This window comes from Bombina bombina, chromosome 1, assembly GCF_027579735.1.
Source record: "Bombina bombina isolate aBomBom1 chromosome 1, aBomBom1.pri, whole genome shotgun sequence".
In the NCBI taxonomy this organism is placed as follows: domain Eukaryota; kingdom Metazoa; phylum Chordata; class Amphibia; order Anura; family Bombinatoridae; genus Bombina; species Bombina bombina.
This window is the reverse complement of record NC_069499.1, coordinates 1,320,901,957-1,320,921,204: the sequence shown is the minus strand read 5'-3', so window position 1 is coordinate 1,320,921,204 and position 19,248 is coordinate 1,320,901,957. Positions and strand designations below refer to the sequence as shown.

At 41.7% G+C, this 19,248-nt stretch overlaps 1 protein-coding gene across 1 annotated transcript in view; it reads left to right on the top strand.

Annotated features, from left to right (window-relative positions):
- The window catches only part of VPS35 (VPS35 retromer complex component), a 588,646-nt gene that overhangs the window by 311,829 nt on the left and 257,569 nt on the right, over positions 1 to 19,248 (top strand). Inside the window, exon 11 of the mRNA XM_053701861.1 lies at positions 3,262 to 3,469. Coding sequence (XP_053557836.1) covers positions 3,262 to 3,469 — 208 coding nt within the window. The remainder of the gene's footprint in view (positions 1 to 3,261; positions 3,470 to 19,248) is intronic.

The window sequence follows — 19,248 nt, the reverse complement described above, 5'->3', positions numbered from 1 at the left end:
GGGACTATACAGACTTGTCTCCGAAGATACAAGTAAATCAGAGGACCAGAGACTCACTCCGTTGGTGGCTGTCCCTGGACAACCTGTCACAAGGGATGACCTTCCGCAGACCAGAGTGGGTCATTGTCACGACCGACGCCAGTCTGATGGGCTGGGGCGCGGTCTGGGGATCCCTGAAAGCTCAGGGTCTTTGGTCTCGGGAAGAATCTCTTCTACCGATAAATATTCTGGAACTGAGAGCGATATTCAATGCTCTCAAGGCTTGGCCTCAGCTAGCAAAGGCCAAGTTCATACGGTTTCAATCAGACAACATGACGACTGTTGCGTACATCAACCATCAGGGGGGAACAAGGAGTTCCCTGGCGATGGAAGAAGTGACCAAAATCATTCAATGGGCGGAGACTCACTCCTGCCACCTGTCTGCAATCCACATCCCAGGAGTGGAAAATTGGGAAGCGGATTTTCTGAGTCGTCAGACATTACATCCGGGGGAGTGGGAACTCCATCCGGAAATCTTTGCCCAAATTACTCAACGGTGGGGCATTCCAGACATGGATCTGATGGCATCTCGGCAGAACTTCAAGGTTCCTTGCTACGGGTCCAGATCCAGGGATCCCAAGGCGACTCTAGTAGATGCACTAGTAGCACCTTGGACCTTCAAACTAGCTTATGTATTCCCGCCGTTTCCTCTCATCCCCAGGCTGGTAGCCAGGATCAATCAGGAGAGGGCGTCGGTGATCTTGATAGCTCCTGCGTGGCCACGCAGGACTTGGTATGCAGATCTGGTGAATATGTCATCGGCTCCTCCATGGAAGCTACCTTTGAGACGAGACCTTCTTGTTCAAGGTCCGTTCGAACATCCGAATCTGGTCTCACTCCAGCTGACTGCTTGGAGATTGAACGCTTGATCTTATCAAAACGAGGGTTCTCAGATTCTGTTATTGTTACTCTTGTTCAGGCCAGAAAGCCTGTAACTAGAAAAATTTACCACAAAATATGGAAAAAATATATCTGTTGGTGTGAATCTAAAGGATTCCCTTGGGACAAGGTAAAGATTCCTAAGATTCTATCCTTTCTTCAAGAAGGATTGGAGCAAGGATTATCTGCAAGTTCCTTGAAGGGACAGATTTCTGCCTTGTCTGTGTTACTTCACAAAAAACTGGCAGCTGTGCCAGATGTTCAAGCCTTTGTTCAGGCTCTGGTTAGAATCAAGCCTGTTTACAAACCTTTGACTCCTCCTTGGAGTCTCAACTTAGTTCTTTCAGTTCTTCAGGGGGTTCCGTTTGAACCCTTACATTCCGTTGATATTAAGTTATTATCTTGGAAAGTTTTGTTTTTGGTTGCAATTTCTTCTGCTAGAAGAGTTTCAGAATTATCTGCTCTGCAGTGTTCTCCTCCTTATCTGGTGTTCCATGCAGATAAGGTGGTTTTACGTACTAAACCTGGTTTTCTTCCAAAAGTTGTTTCTAACAAAAACATTAACCAGGAGATAGTCGTGCCTTCTTTGTGTCCGAAACCAGTTTCGAAGAAGGAACGTTTGTTGCACAATTTGGATGTTGTTCGCGCTCTAAAATTCTATTTAGATGCTACAAAGGATTTTAGACAAACATCTTCCTTGTTTGTTGTTTATTCTGGTAAAAGGAGAGGTCAAAAAGCAACTTCTACCTCTCTCTCTTTTTGGATTAAAAGCATCATCAGATTGGCTTACGAGACTGCCGGACGGCAGCCTCCTGAAAGAATCACAGCTCATTCCACTAGGGCTGTGGCTTCCACATGGGCCTTCAAGAACGAGGCTTCTGTTGATCAGATATGTAGGGCAGCGACTTGGTCTTCACTGCACACTTTTACCAAATTTTACAAGTTTGATACTTTTGCTTCTTCTGAGGCTATTTTTGGGAGAAAGGTTTTGCAAGCCGTGGTGCCTTCCATTTAGGTGACCTGATTTGCTCCCTCCCTTCATCCGTGTCCTAAAGCTTTGGTATTGGTTCCCACAAGTAAGGATGACGCCGTGGACCGGACACACCAATGTTGGAGAAAACAGAATTTATGTTTACCTGATAAATTACTTTCTCCAACGGTGTGTCCGGTCCACGGCCCGCCCTGGTTTTTTAATCAGGTCTGATAATTTATTTTCTTTAACTACAGTCACCACGGTATCATATGGTTTCTCCTATGCAAATATTCCTCCTTAACGTCGGTCGAATGACTGGGGTAGGCGGAGCCTAGGAGGGATCATGTGACCAGCTTTGCTGGGCTCTTTGCCATTTCCTGTTGGGGAAGAGAATATCCCACAAGTAAGGATGACGCCGTGGACCGGACACACCGTTGGAGAAAGTAATTTATCAGGTAAACATAAATTCTGTTTTTTTTTTTGTTTGCTCATGCTTTTTTGAAATTATTATACTTTTAAGGCATATTGATTAAGAAATATTTTAAATGGACACTGACCTTTGAATGTTCAGCTATAGAAATGGTCATAAAGAGTTATTTTTATATTTAAGAAATAATTAGATCTACAAATTTACACCATGTTTTTCAGATGCTGATCAACTGAATTGTGCTTCGTATTAGACTTTTGACTGATTTCTTCTTCTTTCCATCTTAATGGGAGGAGATTCCACTGCTTCATTCATTACTTGTGGGAAATAAGCACCTGGCCACCAGGAGGAGGCAAAGACACCCCAGCCACAGGCTTAAATACCTCCCCCACTCCCCTCATCCCCCAGTCATTCTTTGCCTTTCGTCACAGGAGGTTGACAGAGAAGTGTCGGAAGATTTGTAGTAGCCTTTTTTGGAGTATAGGGTCTGGCTCCTTTTCCGTCCCGTTTTTTTCATTCAGTGTCCTCTAGAGCTTGGGTATTTGTTCCCACAAGTAATGAATGAAGCAGTGGGCTTTCCTCCTATTAAGATGGAAAACATAAATTATCCTTACCTGATAATTTAATTTCCATCTGTGGGAGGAGAGTCCACTGCACCCACCCGTTCTTCGGTAGGCGGACCAAAATTTATTGTTAATCTTCTGGCACCATTTGTACCCTGATATTTCTCCTACTGTTCCTTGTTCCCTTGGCAGAATGACTGGGGGATGATGGTAGTGGGGGAGGTATTTAAGCCTTTGGCTGGGGTGTCTTTTCCTCCTCCTGGTGGCCAGGTTCTTATTTCCCACAAGTAATGAATGAAGCAGTGGACTCTCCTCCCACAGATGGAAATTAAATTATCAGGCAAGCATAATTTATGGGTTTTTTCTTTTTGTTTTTTTAGCATTGCAACCAGCAGCGCCGTCTCTAAAGAACTGACCAGACTTTTAAAGATTCCTGTTGACACTTACAACAACATATTGACTGTCTTAAAGTTAAAACATTTCCATCCACTTTTTGAATATTTTGACTATGAATCAAGAAAGAGCATGAGCTGCTATGTTTTGAGTAGTGGACTGGAACACAATACAGAGATTGGATCTCAGGAGCAGGTAAGGATTTAAATTCTACAATACAGTAGATCATTCTTTTAATTAAAGAGACTCCCAGAATGTATTTTATATATGAAATGTACAGCAGTGCATTTAAATTTATATTACAATCACTTATTTATTTTTGCAGATATAATTTCCTTCGCAAATGAGCAGTAAACGTGTTTAACTTTTCACCTCATGCTCAGTAGGTCACATGTGCAAGATATTACTAAAGCACAGGCATTGGAAAAATAAGTAAATTGCGAAAATGTTTCTTATGGAATTTGCATCGTCCACTTATGTATATGCCCCTTTAAATGAGTCTGAAAAAGGATGACTGCATTTGGGTATTTTTTATTAAAGTTAGTGGAGTTCCCTATCACTTTTTTTAAAAAAAATAATCACTGTGCAACCTTCAAATGGCTTAAATGGACATGAAAATCAAGATTGGAATGTCATGAATTATGTAGAGCATGCAATTAACAAGTCAAACTTTTTTTTTTTTTTTTTCAATGTCCATTTAAGACTATGATAATGATTAATAGAAGTAAACATATACAGATACATATTCCCAGATCCAGATTCCAAAATTCAAACTTAATCAAAACTTACTCCAATTAATGTTTTTTTAAGTAAAATGATCAAAAATGTATTATTTTCCCTGCCTGTAAGTCACAAAAGTATTAAAATGATATAAATCTACGTTTTAGTTACATGTATAGGCTGTATTATAACATTTAAACATTGCCTAGATTACATTTAAATATTGTTGATTTCATGCCCTCTCCCAACTGTCCCATTTTAAAGATGCAAATATTCAAAAATCTAAACTATTATGAAATCCAAACCTTTACAGGTCCCAAGCAGTTTGGACAAATAGTTTTCTACCTATAATTTAACATTCAACTCAAGGGGAAATTCTATTTAGATTCTATTCAGTAATTTACTTTTCTTCTACAAGATACGACGAGTCCACGGATTTCATCCTTACTTGTGGGATATTATCCTCCTGCTAACAGGAAGTGGCAAAGAGCACCACAGCAGAGCTGTATATATAGCTCCTCCCTTCCCCTCCACCCCCAGTCATTCTCTTTGCCTGTGTTATACTAGGAAGAGGTAAAGTGAGGTGTTAGTTTTAGTTTCTTCAGTCAAGAAGTTTCTTATTTTAAATGGTACCTGTGAGTACTATTTTCCTCAGGGGGATATGAAAGAAGATTTCTGCCATAAGGTTGATGATCTTAGCAGCTGTAACTAAGATCCACGTTGGTTCCCACAGAGCTTCTGAAGGTAATACAAGAGACATCTTCAGTGTGGAGAACGGTTTCATGCTACAAGCAGCATTGAGGTATGTGCAGCCCTTTATTTCTGAGGAGACTTGGTATATCAGAACTGGCTGACATTTATTTCCCTGCAAGGGAAAAGGGGTAAGCAGCAGACCTGTAAAACAAAAGGGGTGTTACTGGGAAACCTGTGCTTTTTTTTTTCAGTTGAAATATTGGGCCAAGCATTATAATGGGCTTCACTGCATTATAAAGAGACACTGGGAGAGGCAGGAATATGCTCAACGTTTTTTTGTTGAAAATAAACAGTTTGACCATTTTGGGAGTGTACTTAGGGGTTAAAGACTTCCACATGTCTTATACTTTAAACCGCTTCTCCATGCGGTTGTTCAGGCCTACACGATCATCGGACATGATGGGCAGGGCTTATTTTCGCACGCTTAGACGCGTACTTGACTCTGGCTAAGAAGCAGCAGGCATTAGCTCCGGTTGCGTCTAGACAGGGGTTCTGTTTACCGGATCGTTGTAGAGTCTTTTTGAAGTACCCTGGGGGCAGGTAGGCGCCACAGCAGAGCTGTGGCGAGGTGCAGGGGGTTTATTTGTCAAATTTAACATAATTGTGTCTATAAATACCTTTTAGAGGTTTATTTCTCCCCTTACTCTTGGGGTGCAATAATTTTTGGAGCCATTAATTAGGTGTAGTTAATTTTTAAGAGCAAATTAACATTTTGAAGCAGTTTTGGAAAATATGTGTGCTTTTTTATTTCTTAAAGGCGCAGTACATGTTTCTCAAAAAATAGTTTTAAGCAATAAATAAAGTGTTTAACGACTATTGTGGTTATTACTAGTCTGTTCAACATGTCTGACATTGAGGAATTTCATTGTTCTATGTGTTTAGAAGCCATTGTGGAACCCCCTCTTACATTGTGTACCTCTTGTACTGAAAGGGCCTTACATTGTAAAAAGCATATTTTAGGTCAAGAAAGTGTGCCTAAGGATGATTCTCAATCTGAAGAGAACCAGGATATGCCATCCAATTCTCCCCAAGTGTCACAACCTTTAACGCCCACACAAGCGACGCCAAGTACCTCTAGTGCGTCTAATTCTTTTACTCTGCAGGAGATGGCTGCAGTTATGTCAACTACCCTTACAGAGGTATTATCTAAATTACCAGTGTTACAGGGTAAACGCAGTAGGTCAGGTATTAATGTAAATACTGAATCCTCTGATGCTTTATTGGCTATTTCCGATGTACCCTCACAGTGCTCTGAGTTGGGGGTCAGGGAATTGATGTCTGAGGGAGAACTTTCAGACTCAGGAAATGTGTTACCTCAGACAGATTCGGACGTAATGTCCTTTAAATTTAAGCTGGAACACCTCCGTCTGTTACTTCGGGAGGTTTTAGCGACTCTGGATGATTGTGACCCTATTGTGATACCACCAGAGAAATTGCGTAAGATGGACAAATATCTAGAGGTGCCTACTTACACTGATGTTTTTCCAGCTCCTAAAAGAATTTCGGAAATTGTTAAAAAGGAATGGGGTAGACCAGGTATTCCGGTCTCTCCCCCTCCTAATTTTAAGAAAATGTTTCCCATATCAGACACCATTCGGGACTTGTGGCAAATGGTCCCTAAGATGGAGGGAGCTATATCTACCCTGGCTAAGCGTACAACTATACCTATTGAGGACAGTTGTGCTTTCAAAGACCCTATGGATAAAAAGTTAGAGGGTCTTCTAAAGAAATAATTTATTCATCAGGGTTTCCTTTTACAGCCTACGGCTTGCATTGTTCAAGTAACTACTGCAGCAGCTTTTTGGTTTGATGCTCTAGAAGAGTCTCTGAAGGTTGAGACTCCATTAGATGACATTTCTTTCATGTAATTAGCAAGAGTCCATGAGCTAGTGACGTATGGGATATACATTCCTACCAGGAGGGGCAAAGTTTCCCAAACCTCAAAATGCCTACAAATACACCCCTCACCACACCCACAAATCAGTTTTACAAACTTTGCCTCCCGTGGAGGTGGTGAAGTAAGTTTGTGCTAGATTCTACGTTGATATGCGCTTCGCAGCAGGCTGGAACCCGGTTTTCCTCTCAGTGTGCAGTGAATGTCAGAGGGATGTGAGGAGAGTATTGCCTATTTGAATTCAATGGTCTCCTTCTACGGGATCTTTTTCATAGGTTCTCTGTTATCGGTCGTAGAGATTCATCTCTTACCTCCCTTTTCAGATCGACGATATACTCTTATATACCATTACCTCTACGGATTCTCGTTTCAGTACTGGTTTGGCTTTCTACTACATGTAGATGAGTGTCCTGGGGTAAGTAAGTCTTATTTTTTGTGACACTCTAAGCTATGGTTGGGCACTTTTTTGTAAAAGTTCTAAATATATGTGTTTAAACATTTATTTGCCTTGATTCAGGATGATCAATATTCCTTATTTCAGACAGTCAGTTTCATTATTTGGGATAATGCATATGAATTATCAATTTTTTCTTACCTTTAAATTGACTTTTTTCCCTGTGGGCTGTTAGACTCGAGGGGGCTGAAAATGCTTCATTTTATGGCGTCGTTCTTGGCGCAGACTTTTTTGGCGCAAAAAATTTCTTTGTCATTTCCGGCGTCATACTTGTCGCCGGAAGTTGTTCGTGATTGCGTAATTTTTTTGACGTTTTGCGCCAAAAATGTCGGTGTCACCGGATGTGGCGTCATTCTTGGCGCCAAAAGCATTTAGGCGCCAATAATGTGGGCGTCTTTTTTGGCGCTAAAAAATGTGGGCGTCATTATTGTCTCCAACTTTTTTTCCCATTATTTAAGTCTCATTTTTCTCTTGCTTCTGGTTACTAGAGGCTTGTTCATTGGCATTTTTTCCCATTCCTGAAACTGTCATTTAAGGAATTTGATAGATTTTGCTTTATATGTTGTTTTTTCTCTTACATATTGCAAGATGTCTCAGATTGACCCTGGATCAGAAGCTTCTTCTGGAAAAACGCTGCCTGATGCTGGTTCTACCAAAGTTAAGTGCATTTGTTGTAAACTTGTGGTATCTGTTCCTCCGGCTGTAGTTTGTGATGAATGTCATGATAAACTTGCTAATGCAGATAAAATTTCCATTAGTAATATTCCATTACCTGTTGCTGTTCCATCAACATCTAATACTCAGGATGTTCCTGTTAATATAAGAGATTTTGTTTCTAAATCTATTAGGAAGGCTAGGTCTGTTATTCCTCCTTCCAGTAAGCGTAATATGGGGGTCTCTGACAGCGCAGGGGGTTTGGGAATCTCAGGAGGCGAGATTACCAATCAACATTTTGGAACTCCGTGCGATTTTCAGAGCTCTTCAGTCGTGGCCTCTTCTGAAGAGAGAATCGTTCATTTGTTTTCAGACGGATAATGTCACAACCATGGCATATGTCAATCATCAAGGGGGGACTCACAGTTCTCTGGCTATGAAAGAAGTATCTCGGATACTTGTATGGGCGGAATCCAGCTCCTGTCTAATCTCTGCGGTTCACATCCCAGGTATAGACAATTGGGAAGCGGATTATCTCAGTCGCCAGACGTTACATCCGGGCGAATGGTCTCTTCACCCAGAGGTATTTCTTCAGATTGTTCAAATCTGGGGTCTTCCAGAAATAGATCTGATGGCTTCTCATCTAAACAAGAAACTTCCCAGGTATCTGTCCAGATCCAGGGATCCTCAGGTGGAGGCAGTGGATGCATTGTCGCTTCCTTGGAAGTATCATCCTGCCTATATCTTTCCACCTCTAGTTCTTCTTCCAAGAGTGATTTCCAAGATTCTAAAGGAGGGTTCGTTTGTACTGCTGGTGGCTCCAGCATGGCCTCACAGCTTTTGGTATGCGGATCTTGTTCGGATGGCTTCTTGCCAACCTTGGACACTTCCGTTAAGACCAGACCTATCTCAAGGCCCATTTTTCCATCAGGATCTCAAATCATTAAATTTGAAGGTATGGAGATTGAACGCTTGATTCTCAGTCATAGAGGTTTCTCTGACTCCGTAATTAATACTATGTTACAGGCTCCTAAATCTGTGTCTTGGAAGATATATTATCGAGTCTGGAAGACTTACATTTCTTGGTGTTCTTCTCATCAATTTTCCTGGCATTCTTTTAGAATTCCTAGAATTTTACAGTTTCTTCAGGATGGTCTGGATAAAGGTTTGTCTGCAAGTTCCTTGAAAGGACAAATTTCTGCTCTTTCTGTGCTGTTTCACAGAAAGATTGCTAATCTTCCTGATATTCATTGTTTTGTACAGGCTTTGGTTCGTATCAAACCTGTCATTAAGTCAATTTCTCCTCCTTGGAGTTTAAATTTGGTTCTGGGAGCTCTACAAGCTCCTCCTTTTGAACCTATGCATTCTCTGGATATTAAATTACTTTCTTGGAAAGTTTTGTTTCTTTTGGCCATCTCTTCTGCTAGAAGAGTTTCTGAGTTATCTGCTCTTTCTTGTGAATCTCCTTTTCTGATTTTTCATCAGGATAAGGCAGTGTTGCGGACTTCATTTAAATTTTTACCTAAGGTTGTGAATTCTAACAACATTAGTAGAGAAATTGTGGTTCCTTCATTGTGTCCTAATCCTAAGAATTCTAAGGAAAGATCGTTACATTCTTTGGGTGTGGTAAGAGCTTTGAAATATTATGTTGAAGCTACTAAAGATTTTAGAAAGACTTCTAGTCTATTTGTTATCTTTTCTGGTTCTAGGAAAGGTCAGAAGGCCTCTGCCATTTCTTTGGCGTCTTGGTTAAAGTCTTTGATTCATCATGCTTATGTTGAGTCGGGTAGAACTCCGCCTCAAAGGATTACAGCTCATTCTACTAGGTCAGTTTCTACTTCCTGGGCGTTTAGGAATGAAGCTTCGGTTGATCAGATTTGCAAAGCAGCAACTTGGTCTTCTTTGCATACTTTTACTAAATTCTACCATTTTGATGTGTTTTCTTCTTCTGAAGCAGTTTTTGGTAGAAAAGTACTTCAGGCAGCTGTTTCAGTTTGATTCTTTCAGTTTTTTTTCATTATAAGATTTAAACTTTGTTTTGGGGTGTGGATTATTTTTCAGCGGAATTGGCTGTCTTTATTTTATCCCTCCCTCTCTAGTGACTCTTGCGTGGAAGTTCCACATCTTGGGTATTTATTATCCCATACGTCACTAGCTCATGGACTCTTGCTAATTACATGAAAGAAAACATAATTTATGTAAGAACTTACCTGATAAATTCATTTCTTTCATATTAGCAAGAGTCCATGAGACCCACCCTTTTTTTGTGTGGTGATTATGTTTTTTTTGTATAAAGCACAACTATTTCAATTCCTTATTTTTGATGCTTTCGCACTTTTTCTTATCACCCCACTTCTTGGCTATTCGTTAAACTGATTTGTGGGTGTGGTGAGGGGTGTATTTGTAGGCATTTTGAGGTTTGGGAAACTTTGCCCCTCCTGGTAGGAATGTATATCCCATACGTAACTAGCTCATGGACTCTTGCTAATATGAAAGAAATGAATTTATCAGGTAAGTTCTTACATAAATTATGTTTCTCTTGTTAAGTGTATTCAGTCCACGGGTCATCCATTACTTATGGGATTATATGCATGTGGGGAATCCTGCAAACAAGGTATGTGCAGTAAATTATTTTTCTAAGGAATGGAATTGACTAAGAAAATACTGCTGATACCGATGTAATGTAAGTACAGCCTTAAATGCAGCAGCGACTGGTATCAGGCTGATGAATGTATGTACAATAAGTAATTTTCTAAGGAATGGAATTTGACTAAGAAAATACTGTTAATACTGAAGTATTGTATAAGCCTTAACTGCAGTAGAAGCGACTTGTAGCAGGCTTATTAATAACACTACCTAACTTTTAAAGTGTATGTTTAAAACGTTTACTGGCATGCTATTCGTTTTTTGTGAGGTACTTTGGTGATAAATCTTTTGGGGCATGATTTTCCACATGGCTGTTGTTTATTTCTATATAGAAACGATTAACTGAGGTTTCCCACTGTTGTAATAGGAGTGGGAGGAGCCTATTTTAGCGCTTTTTTTGCGCAGTAAAAATTCAGTTTCAGTCTTCCTGCTTCTTCCTCCTTGATCCAGGACGTCTCTAGAGAGCTCAGGGGTCTTCAAAAGTCATTTTGAGGGAGGTAATCAGTCACAGCAGACCTGTGACAGTGTGTTTGACTGTGATAAAAACGTTAATTGTTAAATTGATTATCCGTTTTTGGGTATTAAGGGGTTAATCATCCATTTGCTAGTGGGTGCAATACTTTTCTAACTTAATACATTTACTGTGAAAATTTGGTTGCTATAACTGATTTGGTTCATTGTTATTTCAACTGTGACGTTTTTTTGTGCTTCTTAAAGGCGCAGTAGTGTTATTTATATTGCTTGTAAATTTATTTGAAAGGATTTTCCAAGCTTGCTAGTCTCATTGCGAGTCTGTTTAAACATGTCTGACACAGATGAATCTGTTTGTTCACTATGTTTGAAGGCCAATGTGGAGCCCCACAGAAATATGTGTACTAAATGTATTGATGTCACTTTGAATAAAAGTCAATCTATATCTGTAAAGAAATTATCACCAGACAACGAGGGGGAAGTTATGCCGACTAACTCTCCTCACGTGTCGGTACCTTCGCCTCCCGCTCAGGAGGCGCGTGATATTGTGGCGCCAAGTGCATCAGAGAGGCCCATACAAATCACTTTGCAAGACATGGCTGCTGTTATGACAGAGGTATTATCTAAATTGCCTGAATTAAGAGGCAAGCGCGATAGCTCTGGGTTAAGGACAGAGTGCGCTGATGATGTGAGAGCCATGTCTGATACTGCGTCACAATTTGCAGAACATGAGGACGGAGAGCTTCATTCTGTGGGTGACGGATCTGATCCAGGGAGACCGGATTCAGAGATTTCTAATTTTAAATTTAAGCTTGAGAACCTCTGCGTATTGCTAGGGGAGGTATTAGCGGCTCTGAATGATTGTAACACGGTTGCAATTCCAGAGAAAGTATGTAGGTTGGATAGATACTTTGCGGTACCGGTGTGTACTGACGTTTTTCCTATACCTAAAAGGCTTACAGAAATTATTAGCAAGGAGTGGGATAGTCCCGGTGTGCCCTTTTCCCCACCTCCGATATTTAGAAAAATGTTCCTAATAGACGCCACCACACGAGACTTATGGCAGACGGTCCCTAAGGTGGAGGGAGCAGTTTCTACTTTAGCTAAGCGTACCACTATCCCGGTGGAGGATAGTTGTGCTTTTTCGGATCCAATGGATAAAAAATTAGAAGGTTACCTTAAGAAAATGTTTGTTCAACAAGGTTTTATCTTACAGCCCCTTGCATGCATTGCGCCTGTCACTGCTGCTGCGGCATTCTGGTTTGAGTCTCTGGAAGAGGCCATTCGCACAGCTCCATTGGATGAGATTATGCCCAAGCTTAAAGCACTTAAGATAGCTAATGCATTTGTTTCTGATGCCGTTGTACATTTAACCAAACTAACGGCTAAGAACTCCGGATTCGCCATCCAGGCGCGCAGAGCGCTATGGCTTAAATCCTGGTCAGCTGACGTGACTTCTAAATCTAAATTGCTTAATATTCCTTTCAAAGGGCAGACCTTATTCGGGCCCGGCTTGAAAGAAATTATTGCTGACATTACTGGGGGTAAGGGTCATACTCTTCCTCAGGACAGGGACAAGTCAAAGGCCAAACAGTCTAATTTTCGTGCCTTTCATAACTTCAAGACAGGAGCAGCATCAACTTCCTCCGCTCCAAAACAGGAAGGAGCTGTTGCTCGTTATAGACAGGGCTGGAAAACTAACCAGTCCTGGAACAAGGGCAAGCAGGCCAGAAAGCCTTCTTCTGCCCCTAAGACAGCATGAAGAGAGGGCCCCCTATCCGGAAACGGATCTAGTGGGGGGCAGACTATCTCTCTTCGCCCAGGCTTGGGCAAGAGATGTCCAGGATCCCTGGGCGTTGGAGATCATATCTCAGGGATATCTTCTGGACTTCAAAGCATCTCCTCCACAAGGGAGATTTCATCTTTCAAGGTTATCAGCAAACCAAATAAAGAAAGAGGCATTTCTACGCTGTGTGCAAGACCTCTTTGTAATGGGGGTGATCCACCCAGTTCCGCGGATGGAACAAGGGCAAGGGTTTTACTCGAATCTGTTTGTGGTTCCCAAGAAAGAGGGAACCTTCAGGCCAATCTTGGACCTAAAAATCTTAAAACAAATTCCTAAGAGTTCCATCATTCAAAATGGAAACTATTCGAACCATCCTACCCATGATCCAAGAGGGTCAATACATGACCACGGTAGACTTAAAGGATGCCTACCTTCATATACCGATTCACAAAGATCATTATCGGTACCTAAGATTTGCCTTTCTAGACAGGCATTACCAGTTTGTAGCTCTTCCCTTCGGGTTGGCTACGGCTCCGAGAATCTTTACAAAGGTTCTGGGCTCACTTCTGGCGGTTCTAAGACCACGAGGCATAGCGGTGGCTCCGTATCTAGACGACATCCTGATACAGGCGTCAAGCTTTCAAATGGCCAAGTCTCATACAGAGATAGTTCTGACATTTCTGAGGTCGCATGGGTGGAAAGTGAACGTGGAAAAGAGTTCTCTATCACCACTCACAAGAATCTCCTTTCTAGGGACTCTTATAGATTCTGTAGAGATGAAAATGTACCTGACGGAGTCCAGGTTATCAAAGCTTCTAAATGCTTGCCGTGTCCTTCATTCCGTTCCACGCCCGTCAGTGGCTCAGTGCATGGAAGTAATCGGCTTAATGGTAGCGGCAATGGACATAGTGCCATTTGCGCGCCTGCATCTCAGACCGCTGCAATTATGCATGCTAAATCAGTGGAATGGGGATTATTCAGATTTGTCCCCTCTGCTAAGTCTGGACCAAGAGACCAGAGATTCTCTTCTCTGTTGGCTTTCTCGGGTCCATCTGTCCAAGGGTATGACCTTTCGCAGGCCAGATTGGACGATTGTAACAACAGATGCCAGCCTTCTAGGTTGGGGCGCAGTCTGGAACTCCCTGAAGGCTCAGGGATTATGGACTCAGGAGGAGAAACTCCTCTAAATAAATATTCTGGAGTTGAGAGCAATACTCAATGCTCTTCTGGCTTGGCCTCAGTTAGCAACTCTGAGGTTCATCAGATTTCAGTCGGACAACATCACGACTGTGGCTTACATCAACCATCAAGGGGGAACAAGGAGTTCCCTAGCAATGTTGGAAGTCTCAAAGATAATTCGCTGGGCAGAGTCTCACTCTTGCCATCTGTCAGCAATCTACATCCCAGGCGGGGAGAACTGGGAGGCGGATTTTCTAAGTCACTAGACTTTTCATCCGGGGGAGTGGGAACTTCACCCGGAGGTCTTCACTCAACTGATTCATCGTTGGGGCAAACCAGATCTGGATCTCATGGCATCTCACCAGAACGCCAAGCTTCCTTGTTACGGATCCAGGTCCAGGGACCCGGGAGCGGTGCTGATAGATGCTCTGACAGCCCCTTGGGTCTTCAACATGGCTTATGTGTTTCCACCATTCCCGATGCTTCCTCGACTGATTGCCAAGATCAAACAGGAAAGAGCATCGGTGATTCTGATAGCGCCTGCGTGGCCACGCAGGACCTGGTATGCAGACCTAGTGGACATGTCGTCCTGTCCACCATGGTCTCTGCCTCTGAGGCAGGACCTTCTAATTCAGGGTCCTTTCAATCATCCAAATCTAATTTCTCTGAGGCTGACTGCATGGAGATTGAACGCTTGATTCTATCAAAGCGTGGCTTCTCGGAGTCGGTTATTGATACCTTAATACAGGCTCGGAAACCTGTTACCAGAAAAATTTACCATAAGATATGGCGTAAATATTTATACTGGTGCGAATCCAAGAGTTACTCATGGAGTAAGGTTAGAATTCCTAGGATATTGTCTTTTCTACAAGAGGGTTTAGAAAAGGGCTTATCTGCTAGTTCGTTAAAGGGACAGATTTCTGCTCTGTCTATTCTTCTACACAAACGTCTGGCAGAAGTTCCAGATGTTCAGGCTTTTTGTCAGGCTTTGGCTAGGATTAAGCCTGTGTTTAAGACTGTTGCTCCGCCGTGGAGTTTAAACTTAGTTCTTAAAGTTCTTCAAGGTGTTCCGTTTGAACCCCTTCATTCCATTGATATTAAGCTGTTATCTTGGAAAGTTCTGTTTTTGATGGCTATTTCCTCGGCTCGAAGAGTCTCTGAGTTATCTGCCTTACATTGTGATTCTCCTTATCTGATTTTCCATTCAGACAAGGTAGTTCTGCGTACTAAACCTGGGTTCTTACCTAAGGTAGTTTCTAACAGGAATATCAATCAAGAGATTGTTGTTCCATCACTGTGTCCTAACCCTTCTTCAAAGAAGGAACGACTCTTGCATAATCTGGACGTAGTCCGTGCCCTGAAGTTCTATTTGCAGGCAACTAAAGATTTTCGTCAAACTTCTTCCCTGTTTGTCGTTTACTCTGGACAGAGGAGAGGTCAAAAAGCTTCGGCTACCTCTCTCTCCTTTTGGCTTCGTAGCATAATACGCTTAGCCTATGAGACTGCTGGACAGCAGCCTCCTGAAAAAATTACAGCTCATTCCACTAGAGCTGTGGCTTCCACCTGGGCCTTTAAGAATGAGGCCTCTGTTGAACAGATTTGCAAGGCTGCAACTTGGTCTTCACTTCACACTTTTTCAAAACTTTACAAATTTGACACTTTTGCTTCTTCGGAGGCTGTTTTTGGGAGAAAGGTTCTACAGGCAGTGGTTCCTTCCATTTAAAGTTCCTGCCTTGTCCCTCCCATCATCCGTGTACTTTAGCTTTGGTATTGGTATCCCATAAGTAATGGATGACCCGTGGACTGAATACACTTAACAAGAGAAAACATAATTTATGCTTACCTGATAAATTTATTTCTCTTGTAGTGTATTCAGTCCACGGCCCGCCCTGTCTTTTAAGGCAAATCTAAATTTTAATTCAAACTACAGTCACCACTGCACCCTATGGTTTCTCCTTTCTCGTCTTGTTTCGGTCGAATGACTGGATATGACATGTGAGGGGAGGAGCTATATAGCAGCTCTGCTTGGGTGATCCTCTTGCAACTTCCTGTTGGGAAGGAGATATAATCCCATAAGTAATGGATGACCCGTGGACTGAATACACTACAAGAGAAATAAATTTATCAAGTAAGCATAAATTATGTTTTTTGGATAGAATTAAGGCTCTCAAGCTAGCTAATTCTTTTATTACTGATGCCACTTTTGAACATCCCTTTCAAAGGAAAGACCCTATTCGGGCCTGAACTGAAAGAGATTATTCTAATTCTAGCGCGTAGAGCGTTATGGCTCAAATCTTGGTCTGCTGATGTGTCATCAAAATCTAAGCTTTTAGCTATTCTTTTTAAAGGTAAGACCCTATTCGGGCCTGAATTGAAGGAAATTATTTCTGACATTACTGGAGGTAAGGGCCACGCCCTACCTCAGGATAAGTCTGTTAAGATGAGGGGTAAACAATATAATTTCTTCTTTAAAGGTAAGACAAGTCCACAGATTCATCCATTACTTGTGGGATATTATCCTCCTGCTAACAGGAAGTGCCAAAGAGCACCACAGCAGAGCTGTCTATATAGCTCCTCCCTTAGCTCCACCCCCCAGCCATTCTCTTTGCCTACTCTAAGTACTAGGAAGGGTAAAGTGAAAGAGGTGATAAAATATTAGTTTTTAATTTCTTCAAGCAAGAATTTATTTTAAATGGTACCGGTGTGTACTATTTACTCTCAGGCAGCAGATGGATGAAGACTGCTGCCTGGAGGATGATGATCTTAGCATTTGTAACTAAGGTCTATTGCCCACAGAGGCTGAGGAGTACAGGAAACTTCAGTGTGAGGAACGGTTTCATGCTATGCAGCAATGAGGTATGTTCAGTCATATTTTTCTGGAGAGACTGTGTATTTCAGAAAGGCTGACATTACACCCAGGAGGGTAAGAGTAAGCAGTAATCCTAGAGCTAAAAGAAGGGCATTACTTAGCTTGCATATGGGGCCAATTACTAATATGGTTGACACTGAATTACAACTGTTTGGGAGCAAACGTTTTTTGATTTGGGAGTGCTTTAACATTTTTGTGGGCAATAACGTTTTGGGCAGCTTTATTAAAGGGACAGTCTACACCAGAATTGTTATTGTTTTAAAAGATAGATAATGCCTTGTTTACCCATTCCCTAGTTTTGCATAACCAACACAGTTATATTTATATATTTTTTACCTCTGTGATTATCTTGTATCTAAGCCTCTGCAGACTGCCCCTTTATTTGTTCTTTTGACAGACTTGAGTTTAGCCAATCAGTGATGGCTCCCAGGTAACTTCAAGTGCACGAGCACAGTGTTATCTATATGAAAAACATGAACTAACACCCTCTAGTGGTGAAAAACCTGTTAAAATGCATTCTTATGAGGCGGCCTTCAAGGTCTAAGAAATTAGCATATGAACCTCCTAAGTTAAGCTTTCAACTAAGAATACCAAGAGAACAAAGAAAAATTGGTGATAAAAGTAAATGGGAAAATTGTTTAAAATTACATGCTCTATCTGAATCATGAAAGGTTATTTTGGACTAGACTGTCCCTTTAAGGGCACACATGGCTTAACTTTTGGGTCTCAGAACTCACATGGCTAGTTATAACCGCTCTGGTGCGGTTCTGTAAGGCTATGGAGACGTCGAGTGAGGTGGGCGGGGCCTATTTTCGAGCCTCAGATGCGCAGTTAGTTTGATCAGCAAGCTCTAACTCCTGTGGGCCTTGGTGTATGTTTTGGGCCAAATCTAAGCTTTTACCCCACATTTTCTATCACTGAGGGCAGGTAGGGCCACAGGAGGGCTGTGGCAAGGTGCTGAGGTTTTTATTTTCCGGATCTGGGCCTATTTTTTGCTGTGCAATCTTAACTACCTATATTGTGACTACATACAAAATGTTGAAAAATTTGGTGCTGGTTAAGGGTGTTTTGCAGAAAGTGCTTTTTTTTTTTCCTCTTAAAGGCGCAGTACCGCTTTTTTAAGATAGTTATTTTTTTCACTAAATAAAGTGTTTTCATGCTTGTTTGTAGTCATTACTAGCCTGTTCAACATGTCTGACATTGAGGAAAGTCGATGTTCAATATGTTTAGAAGCCATTGTGGAACCTCCACTTAGAATGTGCCCCTCATGCACTGAAAGGTCAATAAATTGTAAAGAACATATTTTAGCTACTAAAAGTATGTCGCTGGATGATTCTCAGTCAGAAGAGAATCAGGTTTTGCCATCTAATTCTCCCCAAGTGTCACAACCGTTAACGCCCGCACAAGCAACGCCAAGTACTTCTAGTGCGTCTAATTCTTTCACCCTGCAAGATATGGCCGCAGTTATGAATACTACCCTCACAGAGGTTTTATCTAAGCTGCCTGGGTTGCAGGGGAAGCGCAGTAGGTCTGGTGTGAGAACAAAGGCTGAGCCCTCTGACGCTTTATTAGCCATATCCAATGTACCCTCACAATGTTCTGAAGTGAGGGATTTGCTGGCTGAGGGAGAGATTTCTGATTCAGGAAATATGTTCACTCAGACAGATTCAGATATGACGACTTTTAAATTTAAATTAGAACATCTCCGCTTATTGCTCAGGGAGGTTTTAGCGATTGTGACCCTATTGTAGTTCCAGAGAAATTGTGTAAAATGGACAGATTCCTAGAGGTTCCTGCCTACACTGATGTTTTTCCGGTCCCTAAGAGGATTTCGGAAATTGTTACTAAGGAGTGGGATAGACCAGGTATTCCGTTCGCTCCCCCTCCTACTTTTAAGAAAATGTTTCCCATATCTGACGCCGTGCGGGACTCGTGGCAGACCCTCCCTAAGGTGGAGGGAGCTATTTCTACCCTTGCTAAGCGTACAACTATACCTATCGAGGACAGATGTGCTTTCAAAGATCCTATGGATAAAAAATTAGAGGGTCTTCTGAAGAAAATATTTGTTCACCAAGGTTTTCTTCTCCAACCTATAGCATGCATTGTTCCTGTAACTACTGCAGCGTACTTTTGGTTCAAGGCTCTGGAAGAGGCTCTTCAGGTTGAGACCCCATTAGATGATAGTCTGGATAGAATTAGGGCTCTCAAGCTAGCTAATTCTTTCATTACAGATGCCGCTTTTCAATTGGCTAAATTATCGGTGAAGAATTCAGGTTTTGCCATTTTAGCGCGTAGAGCGTTATGGCTTAAGTCCTGGTCTGCTGATGTGTCATCAAAAGCTAAGCTTTTAGCCATCCCTTTCAAGGGTAAGACCCTATTCGGGCATGAACTGAAAGAGATCATTTCAGACATCACTGGAGGGAAAGGCCATGCCCTTCCTCAGGATAATAGGTTTTATAGATTTAGTGTGAAGTGATGCGCTTTGCTCTCCCAACTAGCCAATCTTAATATACTACCTCCTTCCTAGATAGTTCAAATATGGTATACA